General features: G+C 44.5%; 1 protein-coding gene across 3 annotated transcripts in view; it reads left to right on the top strand.

Annotated features, from left to right (window-relative positions):
• The window catches only part of LOC122612722 (zwei Ig domain protein zig-8), a 54,081-nt gene that overhangs the window by 34,805 nt on the left and 7,042 nt on the right, over window positions 1–12,234 (top strand). For 2 of the 3 annotated variants that reach the window (XM_043786532.1, XM_043786521.1), the window contains 2 exons: window positions 4,688–5,602; window positions 11,730–11,854. In XM_043786532.1, coding sequence (XP_043642467.1) covers window positions 5,485–5,602; window positions 11,730–11,854 — 243 coding nt within the window. In that variant the 5' untranslated portion in view covers window positions 4,688–5,484. Of the gene's footprint in view, window positions 1–4,687; window positions 5,603–9,479; window positions 11,855–12,234 lie in introns of those variants that run through there. The other variant, XM_043786510.1, reaches the window with a different exon arrangement.

The following is a 12,234-nucleotide window of genomic DNA, read 5'->3' as shown; positions in this document are numbered from 1 at the left end:
ATGAGCAGTGATGCGCTGCGACGTCGCTTGACGTTGAAATAATGAAATACCTGCCAAGATTTATGTGCCAGCTGACTGGCACAGGGGACACACGTGAACGGGCAAAGGAGCGAAAAGAAATTAATTTTGTTGGGGATTCAGCTGAATCGTTTTATTATTTATCCTGCTGCAGGAGGAACTTGGCCGCTTAACAAAAAATAGGGAGGTATCAGTTTATGAATCAGCCAAACAAAGACTAATAACTTGCCGATTCGCACCAAAGCACCGCTAGTTGTTATGCCATTGCCTTTAAACCTCCCACCTTTTGCCTTTGAAAGATATTTGCAGGGTAGATAGTTTCGGGGTTGCGTCCCTGTTTTACCTGCATCCAGTGGACCGTTATCATGCGTTTTCCTGTAAATAATTCCACTGAAAATTTCATGACGATGCATTTCCCCCGCTTCTATCTGTAGAGGTCCTGCTTTTCGTCCTTTGTATCTCTGTTTTTACTTAATTGTTTAGAAAATAAATCACTGAACGCAGAAATAAGTTGACAGCACCACATGAAATAAAAACGAACGGGCCAGCAACGAAAATAGAGCACTCTCCCTAAGGGAGTAAGTGGGTTGTCGGTGGCAGTGTCGTTGTGTGGGTGTGTGTGTTGTGAGCGAGCGTCGGGCGGAAACGGAACTAACAAAGCACAAAACGAAACAAAAATGTCCACCAAAAAAGCGAAACTCAACTGCGAACGCAGGGGAAGCGAAAAAGGAAAATAGAAAGAAAAATATCCCACGAAGCGAACGGAAAGGCAAAATTGCCAAACTAAAACTTTGCTGCAGTCACGGCACTGAATAAAAAAAGCAAATGCTGAACTACCAAGTAGGGGTCCTGTGGCGGAACAGCGGCATGAACAGGGGCATATACAGTGGCATGAAGGGGGGCAGGGGAAGGGGCAAGAGAGCAGGGGAAGCGGTGGCACAAATGTAGTGACGCACACATCCAAACAATACCTAGGCGATGGTAGGAAAGTTTCGTCCTTTTAGCCTGTAACAACCGTGGCAAAGCACAAAACAATTTACGAAAATTTGTACAATTTCTAAACTTAAATAAACACCGGGAATAGTTTTATTTTTATTATTACTGCCCCGATTTTTCTTCCCCACGACTGGCACCACTCACCCATCACCATCCAAAAGGGGAAGCGCCAGCGAACTGTGCCTTAAATATTTGGTGGCATACTTACGAGCGTCTTAAAGAATGCACCCGCTAAATGGGCTGTCGACAACTTAGTCTCCGCTCGGCAACTCCGGCACTTTTAATTAAGGCTAAATGAGCAGCAGTAGGTGGGTGGTAAATGGAGGGGGCAAGTCGGGCCCAGAAAACTGTCCTCGCCGTCTCGCAATGGCACGGAATAATTCAAATGTTGCCAATGCACTTCTCAGCGGTGAATTAACAAGCCCAAAGTTAAAGTTATGGCGTCGCAGCGGATGCAGCTCGGGCGAGCTGTTCGGCGGGTGCAACGGGTTTAAATTGAAAAAGTTTTGCCGCTTGCAAGTTTCTCCGTTTTTAAATGTTGAGAATGTTGTTGAGTTCTAGAAAGGATTTCTTGCACCCCTCGGGATAGCAAACAAGTCTCCCATACTGGCATACACTGACACCCACGGCGATTGTGTGCTCTTGCTGAGCTTGCCAATTTTCCGCACGAAAACGACACTTAAAGGGTTGTCTGCTGTGCTCTTCTAAATTCAAGAAACGAGCTCGTTAACTCGGCTTTTTTAGGATCATGTCAATTCTCGATCGGCATCAGTGGTAGGGTTCTTTTGTGGCCAGTAAATTTGCAGTCGAGATACTCAACTTATTTAAGTTAAGCTTATCCATAAGCTAATTTGGGCCATTTATTTTTTATAATTGATTTAATAAGATTTAGAATTAGGCAATTAGCCATTTTTTATATGTACAACATGATCTAGGTATTGTTTTTTTTTTAATTTTGGCTTTGGCTCGGTTCGAGGATCGTAAATTCACAATTAATATTAATTTGTAACTGCATTGTCGGCCCTTTGGTGGGTGGCTTTGGTTTGAATTTATATAATGTTCATTTTTATGCAGGCACTCAAGTGCAATCAAAATTCGAAACGCGTAATTTCCATTTGAATTTGTGGGCTTGGGTGGGGGCCGGACGCAAAGGGCCAAGCATTCGCCTCACCGATTTAGCCACAGAATGGACATTGTTATGGGTTGCCTCCGCATTTATGGCATTTGTATTGCAGTCCGACATAAATAGCTTTGTCCATGCCCATGGCCAACGAAATTCGAGGCCGTCGGAGCTGGCAGTGACAAGTGCGGAAGGCACTGGTCAATGCTGGAGTTAACCGTAATAATTATCTAGTTTCAGCGCTTGGCGCGGTAAACGCTCTAATTACGAATGCTAATTAAAAAGCCAACCAATGCGGGCGCTCCTTGTTTACCAAACCCGAGGCCAAATTGCCAAAAAGTAGTTGGTAGTTGAGATCTCTCCCCTGAAGGGCCTTCCCACCTTCCGACCAGCAGCACAATGTGTGCACTTAAAATAATATTTAAATCTCATTCAAAGTCAACAAATTTTGGGATGACTTTACGATATGGAGACATATGTACAAATACCTTGCTGCGCAGCAATGTGGTGAGCCCAATCGCCACAGCCTAGCTGTGTCTCAAAGCGTTACATATCACGTGTACGCCATGGTGGTGGCTCTCAGTTTATTGTACCGTCGGTGAATGGTCCAAATCTCCGAGTATTCATTTAAATTATTTATAGCCATTTGCAAATACTGTCAACCATAATACACAGTCCTTCAAAACACTTAATTATACGAGCGGCTTCACCGAAAGCTGCGGGAATAGTGTATGTGCGGACCGAGCAAGTCGCCGTGCAGTTACACTTCCGCCAGCAACAACAATATGACCGGGCTCACCGCCCATTCGCTGTGTATAATGCAGCAAACATAAGCGCCAGTAGTATGACAGGCTAGACAAAAGCTACAAAGTGAAGTATGAGGTCAGCAGCCAAGAAAGGCAAAACAAAACCGGGCGAAACACAAAACACAAAGGGAGAGCACATGATTGTCGCTTGAAACTTGAGCCCCAGCAACTAACCTCATGACATCAGCTTTTTGGGTTTGCAACTTATTACAATTTCCATATAGCTTCCAAAGCGCCGGGAGAAAGAAGAAAGCAAGCTCCACGAGCAGCATGTGCGTGTGTGTGGAGGAGTGCACACAAATGTGCATTTGCAGGGTGCGAGTGGAATGAAAGGAAAGCAGAAGCAGAGGCAGTGGAAGAAACAGAAGCAAAACCAGAAAGAACTTGCTGGGGCGGTGAAGAGAAGGTGGCTGGAAAAGGGGCGGAAGGGTCGGAGGAGGCGAAAGGGTCAGGGGGAGGCGAAAGCAAATGCCATGTCCTTCAGCGCTTGCCCTCGCAATCGCAAAGGCAAAGGCAAATGCAAAACGCTGGGGGGGTCTTTAAGTTTTATGGCACCATTGTGTCAAGATAATAATATGTACGTCGCAGTGTGTGTACGTGACTGCATTTAAGTGCATAGTTGTGTAGAACAGCACTCACACTCACACGCTGAAACACACACACACATACACACACACTCGCACTCGCACTCGGCCAAAGAACCCAGATACATAAACAAGAATTCCTCAGGCAGGACATTTACTCTCCGAATTACTATAAACTGCTGCATTTGAACGAAAGAAGCAAAGTGGCAGCAAATAACAACTAACTGCCACCCCGGAGATCGCCGCCCACCCTGCATTATCAATTTAAACGAATGGCACACGAGTGTGCCATAAATTCGGGTTGCATGACATTTGCTAATGTTTGTCCATGAGAGCAGCGGCGTTAATTAAATACCATGGCAAACTTGCGGCCTGCAGCGCGAAATCAGAAATTCTGAATCGGCGAGCTCAGAAAGCCACATAGTTCTGTAATTAAAATGAGCGAACGCTTTGGCAATTCTGTGGCCGAATTTCAATTTTAATTTATGTGCACAGCGCCTCTCGAAATTTGTATTCATTAGCGCTGTTTTCCCGGCGAGTTGAACAAACTCTGTCCATGAAATCGCTAGATTTGAGAGCTGTCCCTGCCTCCCACAGCAATATAACCATCGTCGTAATATAAAAATACTATTAAATGTAAGGCAATAATAAGGAGCAGACTCAAAAAGAAGATTCACGCTTCAGATAAAAATTATGACACGCCACAAAACTTTGTCCAAGTCTCAAGTGCTTTCTGTTTTTTACTGCTTTCAGCATAAAAATTTAAATAAACGCACTCACGCGTGCGAGCAAATAAATACAAATTTATGGAAAACCCCGCCTGAGTCTTGCTGCGCAGCGTCCAGTTCAGCAAATTGTTGGCCGGTCATTTTGCATAATCCTTGTCCAGAGAACCCCACCCTTGTTCGGGGAGTCCGGCTATCGCTGACCTATAAATAACGTGCCAAATTCGCTCGAACAATAAATAAATTTCCTTCTATATGCAAATTCATGGGAATCCCCGCAGCTCGTGAGGTCGAGCGGACCGTCGGAATTAGGTCGGGAAACGACATTGGGCATTGCAATTGTAATTAGAAGCAACCATTATATTTCCATAGGCACTCATACTTATTCGAAGAATCTATTATTTACAGCCATATCATATGCGTGCTTTTTCATTTCAGCTAACAACACGGGAACCGAGAAGCGGGAAGTGGAATAAACAAGGACCCTCGCAAGACATCACGTTGAAAACGATTCATCATCGGCACTACGCTTCCGACATTGTTCTTCGCAGGAGACGGCAAGGAGGCAGAACATCCACTAGAGCAAATTGAATGTAATTTTATAAAAAGGCGAGTGTTAATTTTTTGCCAGGCACACAATACAAGATAGATACAGCCAGTGTTACACGTACCCCGACGTGGCTTAATGTGCTAACACGCAGTGACATGAAAAATGATGAAGACCATGCAGCTTTTTTCCGCACCGACTAAATAGAGAGGGAAACCTCGAAGAAAGGAGCTGCAAATTTGTGAGGAGTGTGAGAGGCGGGAAAGAGCATTGTGATTCGCAGGACAACAACGCATTGACAGACGACGGAAAACGGAGCTTGCAAAAACGGCTGAGCTGCACAGCGCCATCGGACCAGCATCATTTATCAGCGACGCATCGCATCGCATCAACTAGCAGCAACAGCAGCAACAGCAGCAACATCGGCAGCAGCAGCAGCAAGACCAGAAAGAGCAACCCGGCGGGGCATATGTGCGCCGGAGATGCCGGCATTGTGTGGTTGCCGTAGCTGAAAGGATTCAGCGCGTTCATTCAAAAACCCATTAACCCTAATAAGCAGCCACAAAAGCCAGTCAGACAATACGCTCCGCCCGCCTATCGATGTGCCAGGACAAAGGCCGTGGACAGTAGGCCTTTGGTGGAGGAGAGGAACAACAGGGAAATCGCGGGCCTGGCGAAGGGAGCAAGGATGCCAATGGTGCCGCCACGGTTGTTGCTGCGTCTGCGGCGGCCACTGCACCTGATGGAGCTGCGCATCCTGATGCTCTGCCTGCCGACGCTGCTCCTGGCCACCACCCTCGAGCCAGGTGCGTTCCAATACCCCCAAATCAACTTGCCGTATCCACTTTTATTATCCTGCCCCGGCCCCAGAATTAAATTAGACCTGCGTGGAAGGGATTTGGTAAAGTGCTAAGTAAATTAAAGCGAAATTTATGTGAACTGCTCACCCTGGTGGACTGAGCGGACTGAGTGGACTGACTGACACTTCGATAGCCAGTCTATTTTAATATTTACACAAGGTAACAAATTGCTTCAAGTCGTGGTCTTGGTCGCAGTTCCCGGCCTCTGGCCCGCAATTAAAGCTCCTTAACGTCGTCCGTAAGCCAGCGTGAAACTTTACCAATTTGTGGATTTATTGTGCCAGGAATTTTATTGTAGACTCTGCCGCATTTAATTACGCTAGAAGTGTTCTAAGCAAGCACCTGCGGCACACAACTTTGTGTCGAATATTTTCAGTTATGAAGGGGTTCGGTATCATCTCCTATAGGTGGGATATTTAAATGTTTGCAATTCATTTCGCAAATGGAATGCAACCGAGCTGCGAGGAGCATGACAGACCTTCCACCAGGTGGGAATGGGGAGGCCCTGAGCAATTATCCAAATGTAACGAAATATCTTAAGGCTTTCGGATATTCTATGCAAGCCATTTTAATACCCCATTCGCGGCGCATTGCGATTCGACCTTCCACTAATTCACTTAAAATAGTCGGCGACCCACACCCTAAGAGCCGCCTCAAGGCCCCCACCGGCACGTGTACGCATTGTTAGAGCACCTAAGTTATGGACAACACGTAACATTCACAAATAATAAGGATAATGAAAAATACACAGGGGAGAGATTAGCGCCAAGTGCGACCCACCTTGTTGATGGGAACGGCGCATTTGCTGCCCTTGCGGCTTTGGTTTGACCTGAGGCTCCATGGAAAGTTGAAGTTGCGGCGTTTGCCTTGTTGTTTGTTCTTATTTTTTCTACCACCCCACCGCCAAACGCGTTACGCATAAATTACCCAGCAAGCCACGCCACCCACGACGTCACCTTATCAAATTGCGCGGTCCGCTCATTACGAAAGAAGACGAGGAAAGTGGGGTGGACACTTGGCGCACCGAAAACAAACGGAGCTCGTGTGACAGTGCAGAAATTGAAAATTTATGGCGACGACTTGTGGCATGAAAATCGTTGTCGGGAAAAACTTTTAAAATTGACTTTTAAATTGCACAGAAAGTGTGACGCGGCATGTGAAAATATGCGTGGTATTTGTGGAGAAGAGCGAAAGCGTCGGCGCAGGTGAAATTTACGAGGTGGAGTGACGAAGCCAGTTACTTTGGGGTTAATTTCTGGGCCAGATTTGTGCAAATCGTTACTTGGGAGCGATTCAGATTCTGCAGGGAGAGACCGAAGTATAGCCTACTTATAACACGATCCTATTCATCCGGGTTAGGGCCTTCCACAGGAACCTTTTTCCGACTTTGTCAGCAGCGCCGGACGCGGCACAACATTATTTTGGCAGTGAATAGAGGGCGAGGCAAAGTCTGCTCAGCTGACATGTATGCCCGCCTGTCCATATGTGGGGGGTAGCGCACCGCTCAAGGTCGCTCCTCCACACGCACATTATCAAGCACGAACGGATTCCTTTCACCTGGCTTCTCCACACACTCGTTCCCAGGCTCAAGTGCAAATGAGTTTGACGCTGGGTTGCTAAGGAAGACACTGCCACACAGTAAACTTTTTTGCAAATTTGCTTAGCGGTTTTAGTATTAAGCTCGTGGGCCGTGTGTAATACCTGGCGGGATCTTTCACCTGTGAGCTGAGACCGGGTCTTGGGCTGTGGGTTATGGGCTCTGGGTTATGGGTTATGGGTTATGGGTTATGGGTTATGGGTTATGGGTTATGGGTTATGGGTTACAGGCTACATCAGGGGGAGAGCTTAAAAACAGCTAAGCACTTCAACACTCGGGCGGGAAAAGAACGTCGACTTAAGCAGATTTAGGGATTAACACTCGCACACTAGCAGGCTCGCTGCAAACATATTGGTGGGGTATTAAAATATTACGTATACGTCGCGCGGAGCAGGCAAAGGCATACAAAGACTCGGCGCAGACTGCTGACAGGGCTGGGACAGATAAATAATAATTTGAAGCATGGCAAGTGCGCAGGAACAGTTACAGCAACAGCAATAGCCACGACAAAAACGTCGTCGACAACAAGGACAATAACCAATGTGTCGTGACTTTGGGCCATATAAGTTAAGCGGTGGGTGATTCGGGTTCGGGTTCGGGGTCGGGGTCGGTCGAGAGATTGACAAGAAATATATATTATAAATAATAAACATGCGAGAATGCCAGCCTCACTTGCTGACTTCATTATTTATCGCTTTTTAGCAGTCGCAGGGCGGTGCAGGGCACGGACGGAGGAGGTGGAGGGGGAAGAATGAAATATGCGACGAACGAAACGAAAACTTATATATTGCCAGTTTTAGCCGCTTTTGTTGCGGCGTCCGGTTAGCCCAGAAATGGATTTCTAACCGAAAGCCCCACTGCCGGGGTCCGTTTACTATCGCCTCTTGCGAAGTTTTATTACAGTTGCCTACTTCCAGGCATAATATAACTCACACGCCTAAGCCGCAGGCAGCCGACATGCGCACGTACCGCCCAGCCGAATAGGATGCGTTGGAATACGCGGCCCGAGCCACTTTATTAGCAGTGCGTGTTTTCTCACTATTATCGCGCTCGGCCTTCACCCCTCCACTTCCACGCATGACCTTAGTTTCTGAGCAGTTGGCTTTGTGTCTGGGCCTAAGCATTTAAATTCCTCTTAACTTGATCAATATGTTTCCACTTGCCCTGTGTGTGCAGGGCCTGCCATGCATACAAAAGCAGTAATAAATATTGTGAGGGTGTGTGTGTACAAACATTTTCGCTTTCTATCTTTTTACCACCAAAACCAACCTGACCCGTCATAAAGCCGCCTGCAATCGACTTGGGTCAAGTGGCCTTGTCTTTGCCTGTCCTTGATTTGTATGTCCAAAAACATAAGAGTACTGGCTATATTGTTTTCGATCTGATCGTATTTTAAGCTGTTTCGTTTGTAATCGGCCGATCCTATTGATTTTAAAGCGAATCTAGGCAAAAATTTAAAGTAGTTCTTGGCCTTTAGATTTTTGAGTATTAGTATTCCCATATTAATTCGTTAGCATAGGAGCTATATCGACCTCAATAACCTACTAGTCTTGTGTAGCTAATATAAAGACGTTAGGAATGCTTAAAAAAAAATTAAATAAATTGTACATTGTTGTATATTGTTTTAACAATATAAAAATGTTGTAAAGATCGCGCGTGCAACACACGAAAGTTATGGTATTACAATTTATACGAAAAATATGTACTGTATTTTTATACCCGTTAGTCGTATGGTAAAAGGGTATACTAGATTCGTTAAAAAGTATGTAACAGGCAGAAGGAAGCGTTTCCGACCATATAAAGTATATATTTTCTTGATCAGGGTCTGTCCGTCCGTCTGTCTGTCCGTTCGTAGGAACGTCGAGATCTCAGGAACTAAAAAAGCTAAAAAGTTGAGATTAAGCATGAAGACTCCAAAGACATAGACGCAGCGCATGTTTGTTGACCATGCTGCCACGCCCACTCTAACGCCCGAAGCTGCCTCGCCCTCACTTTTGAACAACGTTTTGATTTTTTTTCATTTTATTATTAGTCTTGTGAATTTCTATCGATTTGTCAATAACATTTTTTTTTTGACTTTGAACAATTTGGATACATGTAGAATTAAATTATTTTACTGCCACCTTAAGGCAGCCTAAGAAATTATATATTTTAGGAAGTGGAATTAGTAATACTATTGTATTGAACATAACGTAAACGATTGATAATTATTTTATACATATTTTATATATTTCGATATTCATAGACAACTAATTTAAACAATTAGGATATTCATGACGACAGGGTGCTAAATGACAGATCCTGTGGGTGGAGTCTTTTTAGTCTTTTCCTTACATTCTGCCGTAACAAACGTCTAGCGAGAACATTTGGATGCCGGTTCAGCCTGTCTTCGTACTTCTGAGCGAGTAACGTCACCAACCTCTATTGGCAGATTTCTTTCTATGTCACTAGTACGCATGTACCAGGGAGCGTTGCACATTGTTCCCAGTATTTTACTCTGATCTACACGGATTTTGCTTATGTGCGATTTAGCAGCAATTCCATAAACTAGCAGGCCAAATCTCCAAATCGGGCTGAGGATTGTTTTAACAATGGCCACCTTGTGTTTTATAAGAGCTTGCTCCTATGTCTATGAGCCACGACATTTTCGCAGCTTTTGACAGCATAGTATGCTTCACCAATGTAGAATGACGGCCAAAGTTTAGCTTCCTGTTTAGGATGACCCGAAGGTATTTATAATGAGATTTATGATCCAGCACGGACCAAGTAGCTCTATATTATACAGTATTTTAATTGGTATTGCATTGATTATAGAAGGAAGAAGACGATTTGCGTGAACAAGAGGGGAGGTATGTACCAAATATGTACCACGGAAGTATTCCGTCGAAAGGCAATCTGCTTAGCACTACATACAGAAACCACTATAAAAACCATCAAGCTCGTATTTCGTATTCCGTTTTCGTCATTTCCTAGGTTATTTTGTCCTTTGCATTGCCAATTGTCCAAGTCAAATCATAACCGTGGATTTATCTGATGACGAAATAAATAAGTTCGAATTTGCTCAATCAGAACAAATTTGAAATCAATGCAGCAGGCCTTGACGTCACTGTGGACTTTGGTCACATAAATAACATGGTGGCGCACCAAGGACAATCCCAATACAAATACGTCCAAAACATATACGGCCAATACATATACATGACCCTCGCACACGCAGGAGCAGTACACTCACAGATAACGTATGTACATCTGCGGTATTGCATACGCATGCCTAAAGTATGAACTATAAAAATTTACGAGGCAATAAAAGTGTAAGCTCGCTCCGCTGTATTTTATGGCCGACAGCCAGAGGTGGGCGATTTGACCAACGACACGGCGCCTTTTGCGCTGTTTTGATCCCCTTCTCGACTTTTAGCACAACGGATTGCAAGCCACCAAGGCTAAGGAGTCCTAGAGTTTTCGGGTTACGCTGCCCGATTGATTAGATAAATTCCTTTCCAGAGGGCACAGCCAGGCACACACAACTCTTGAGCACCCAGCGAGTTAATAGTACACGACCTACCTTCGGATGGTCGTTTTGCAGAGTCTCGAGCTCGCAGTATAAGAAATATTAAAAACCGATGTGCAGTCTTGCGTTAATTTAATGTTGAATGCCAAACGGTCAGCTGCACTACTCGACCACGTTGCCTGGGCAATCAAAGTTTCCTAATTATAGTAAAAAGCGGATAGGGACCGTTGCTCTGATTAAATATAAAATTTGAAAGGAAGCCTCGTTGATTTCTTAATAATCCCAGAGCCGCATATTAATGGCCACCTTGCTGGTCACAAGCAATGATGGCATCCAGATTTTAGTTGCAGAAGTTTTAAGCAAATATTATTTTCTAACTTTGCCAGCAAGAGATTCTCAAGAAATTAAATCTTACCTGTGAAGAGTGCCAACTTTACTGTTTTTCTCCTTCTACATCCTCATTAGGTTTCAACATAAACTGTTATGAAGCTTGGTTTAACTATGAAATGCTTTTGTCAGTTCCAATGATTATGATTTGTTTCTGTTGTGCTCTTTCAAGTTCAAGTCCCAAAATACCGCATAACACATATAATTTACGCACAACTTTAAATATTTTATATGTACAAAGAAAAAGTTCGTACTTCTGTTTAGATAGGAAGATATATTCATATGTATATATATATATAGATAGATAGGGTGTCCGACTTACGCGTGAATAGCAAAGCCTAAACATAAATATAAAGTGGGGCTTAGAAAAGTGCGAAAGTAAGTATTTTGACCGGCTTGGGAGTAGTAATTTGCTAACTGCACCACCGCAGACAATTGTGCTGATTACTTTAGAATGGCGTCAACGGGATTTGGAGGCAAGAGAGCTACCAAGAACCTGACTTTAACACAATTTGTGACTGCACTTTCCACTCTGCAATTGCGTTTGTCTAACGCTTGTGGCTCCTTTCTTTTTGTTACAGATCAAAAGTCAATACTCACAGATAACGATTGGAAGAAGCTATGGATGCGCGGCGGTATAAATGGCGATTCAAAATTGGATAATAATCTCGACTCGAGCGACAGTCCAATGTTTGAAGACAGTGAGGTAAGTCCCATTGACAGATTGCGTTCTTCCTCCGTCGGACAGATATTCGACATCAAATTTAAATTAAATCGCCTGCAAGCGCAGATGCTGCGACACCCAAATTTCCAGCCATAGCAAACACAAAAGCCGCTTTCGTCAGCAAAACAGTGTGCTCTATCCCATCAATACGTAAATGCCGGATCCGAAAAATGCAGCAGGACCCAAGGCGAACCAAGCGGACCACTTTCCCAGTATAACACTAATTACCAGCACGACGGGAACGAGTCCGATGTGATCTGGACTCCATTGCCGGGACTAATTAATCTTTAGTGCTTATTTATAATTCATTCGCGCTGGCTTCGAATCTAATTATCCAAATGGCAGGCGCGCCGCAACCACCA

The sequence above is a fragment of the Drosophila teissieri genome, chromosome 2L, assembly GCF_016746235.2.
Source record: "Drosophila teissieri strain GT53w chromosome 2L, Prin_Dtei_1.1, whole genome shotgun sequence".
NCBI classification, from domain to species: Eukaryota; Metazoa; Arthropoda; class Insecta; order Diptera; family Drosophilidae; genus Drosophila; species Drosophila teissieri.
The sequence above is the reverse complement of the archived record's forward strand: the minus strand, read 5'-3'. Positions and strand labels throughout refer to the sequence as shown.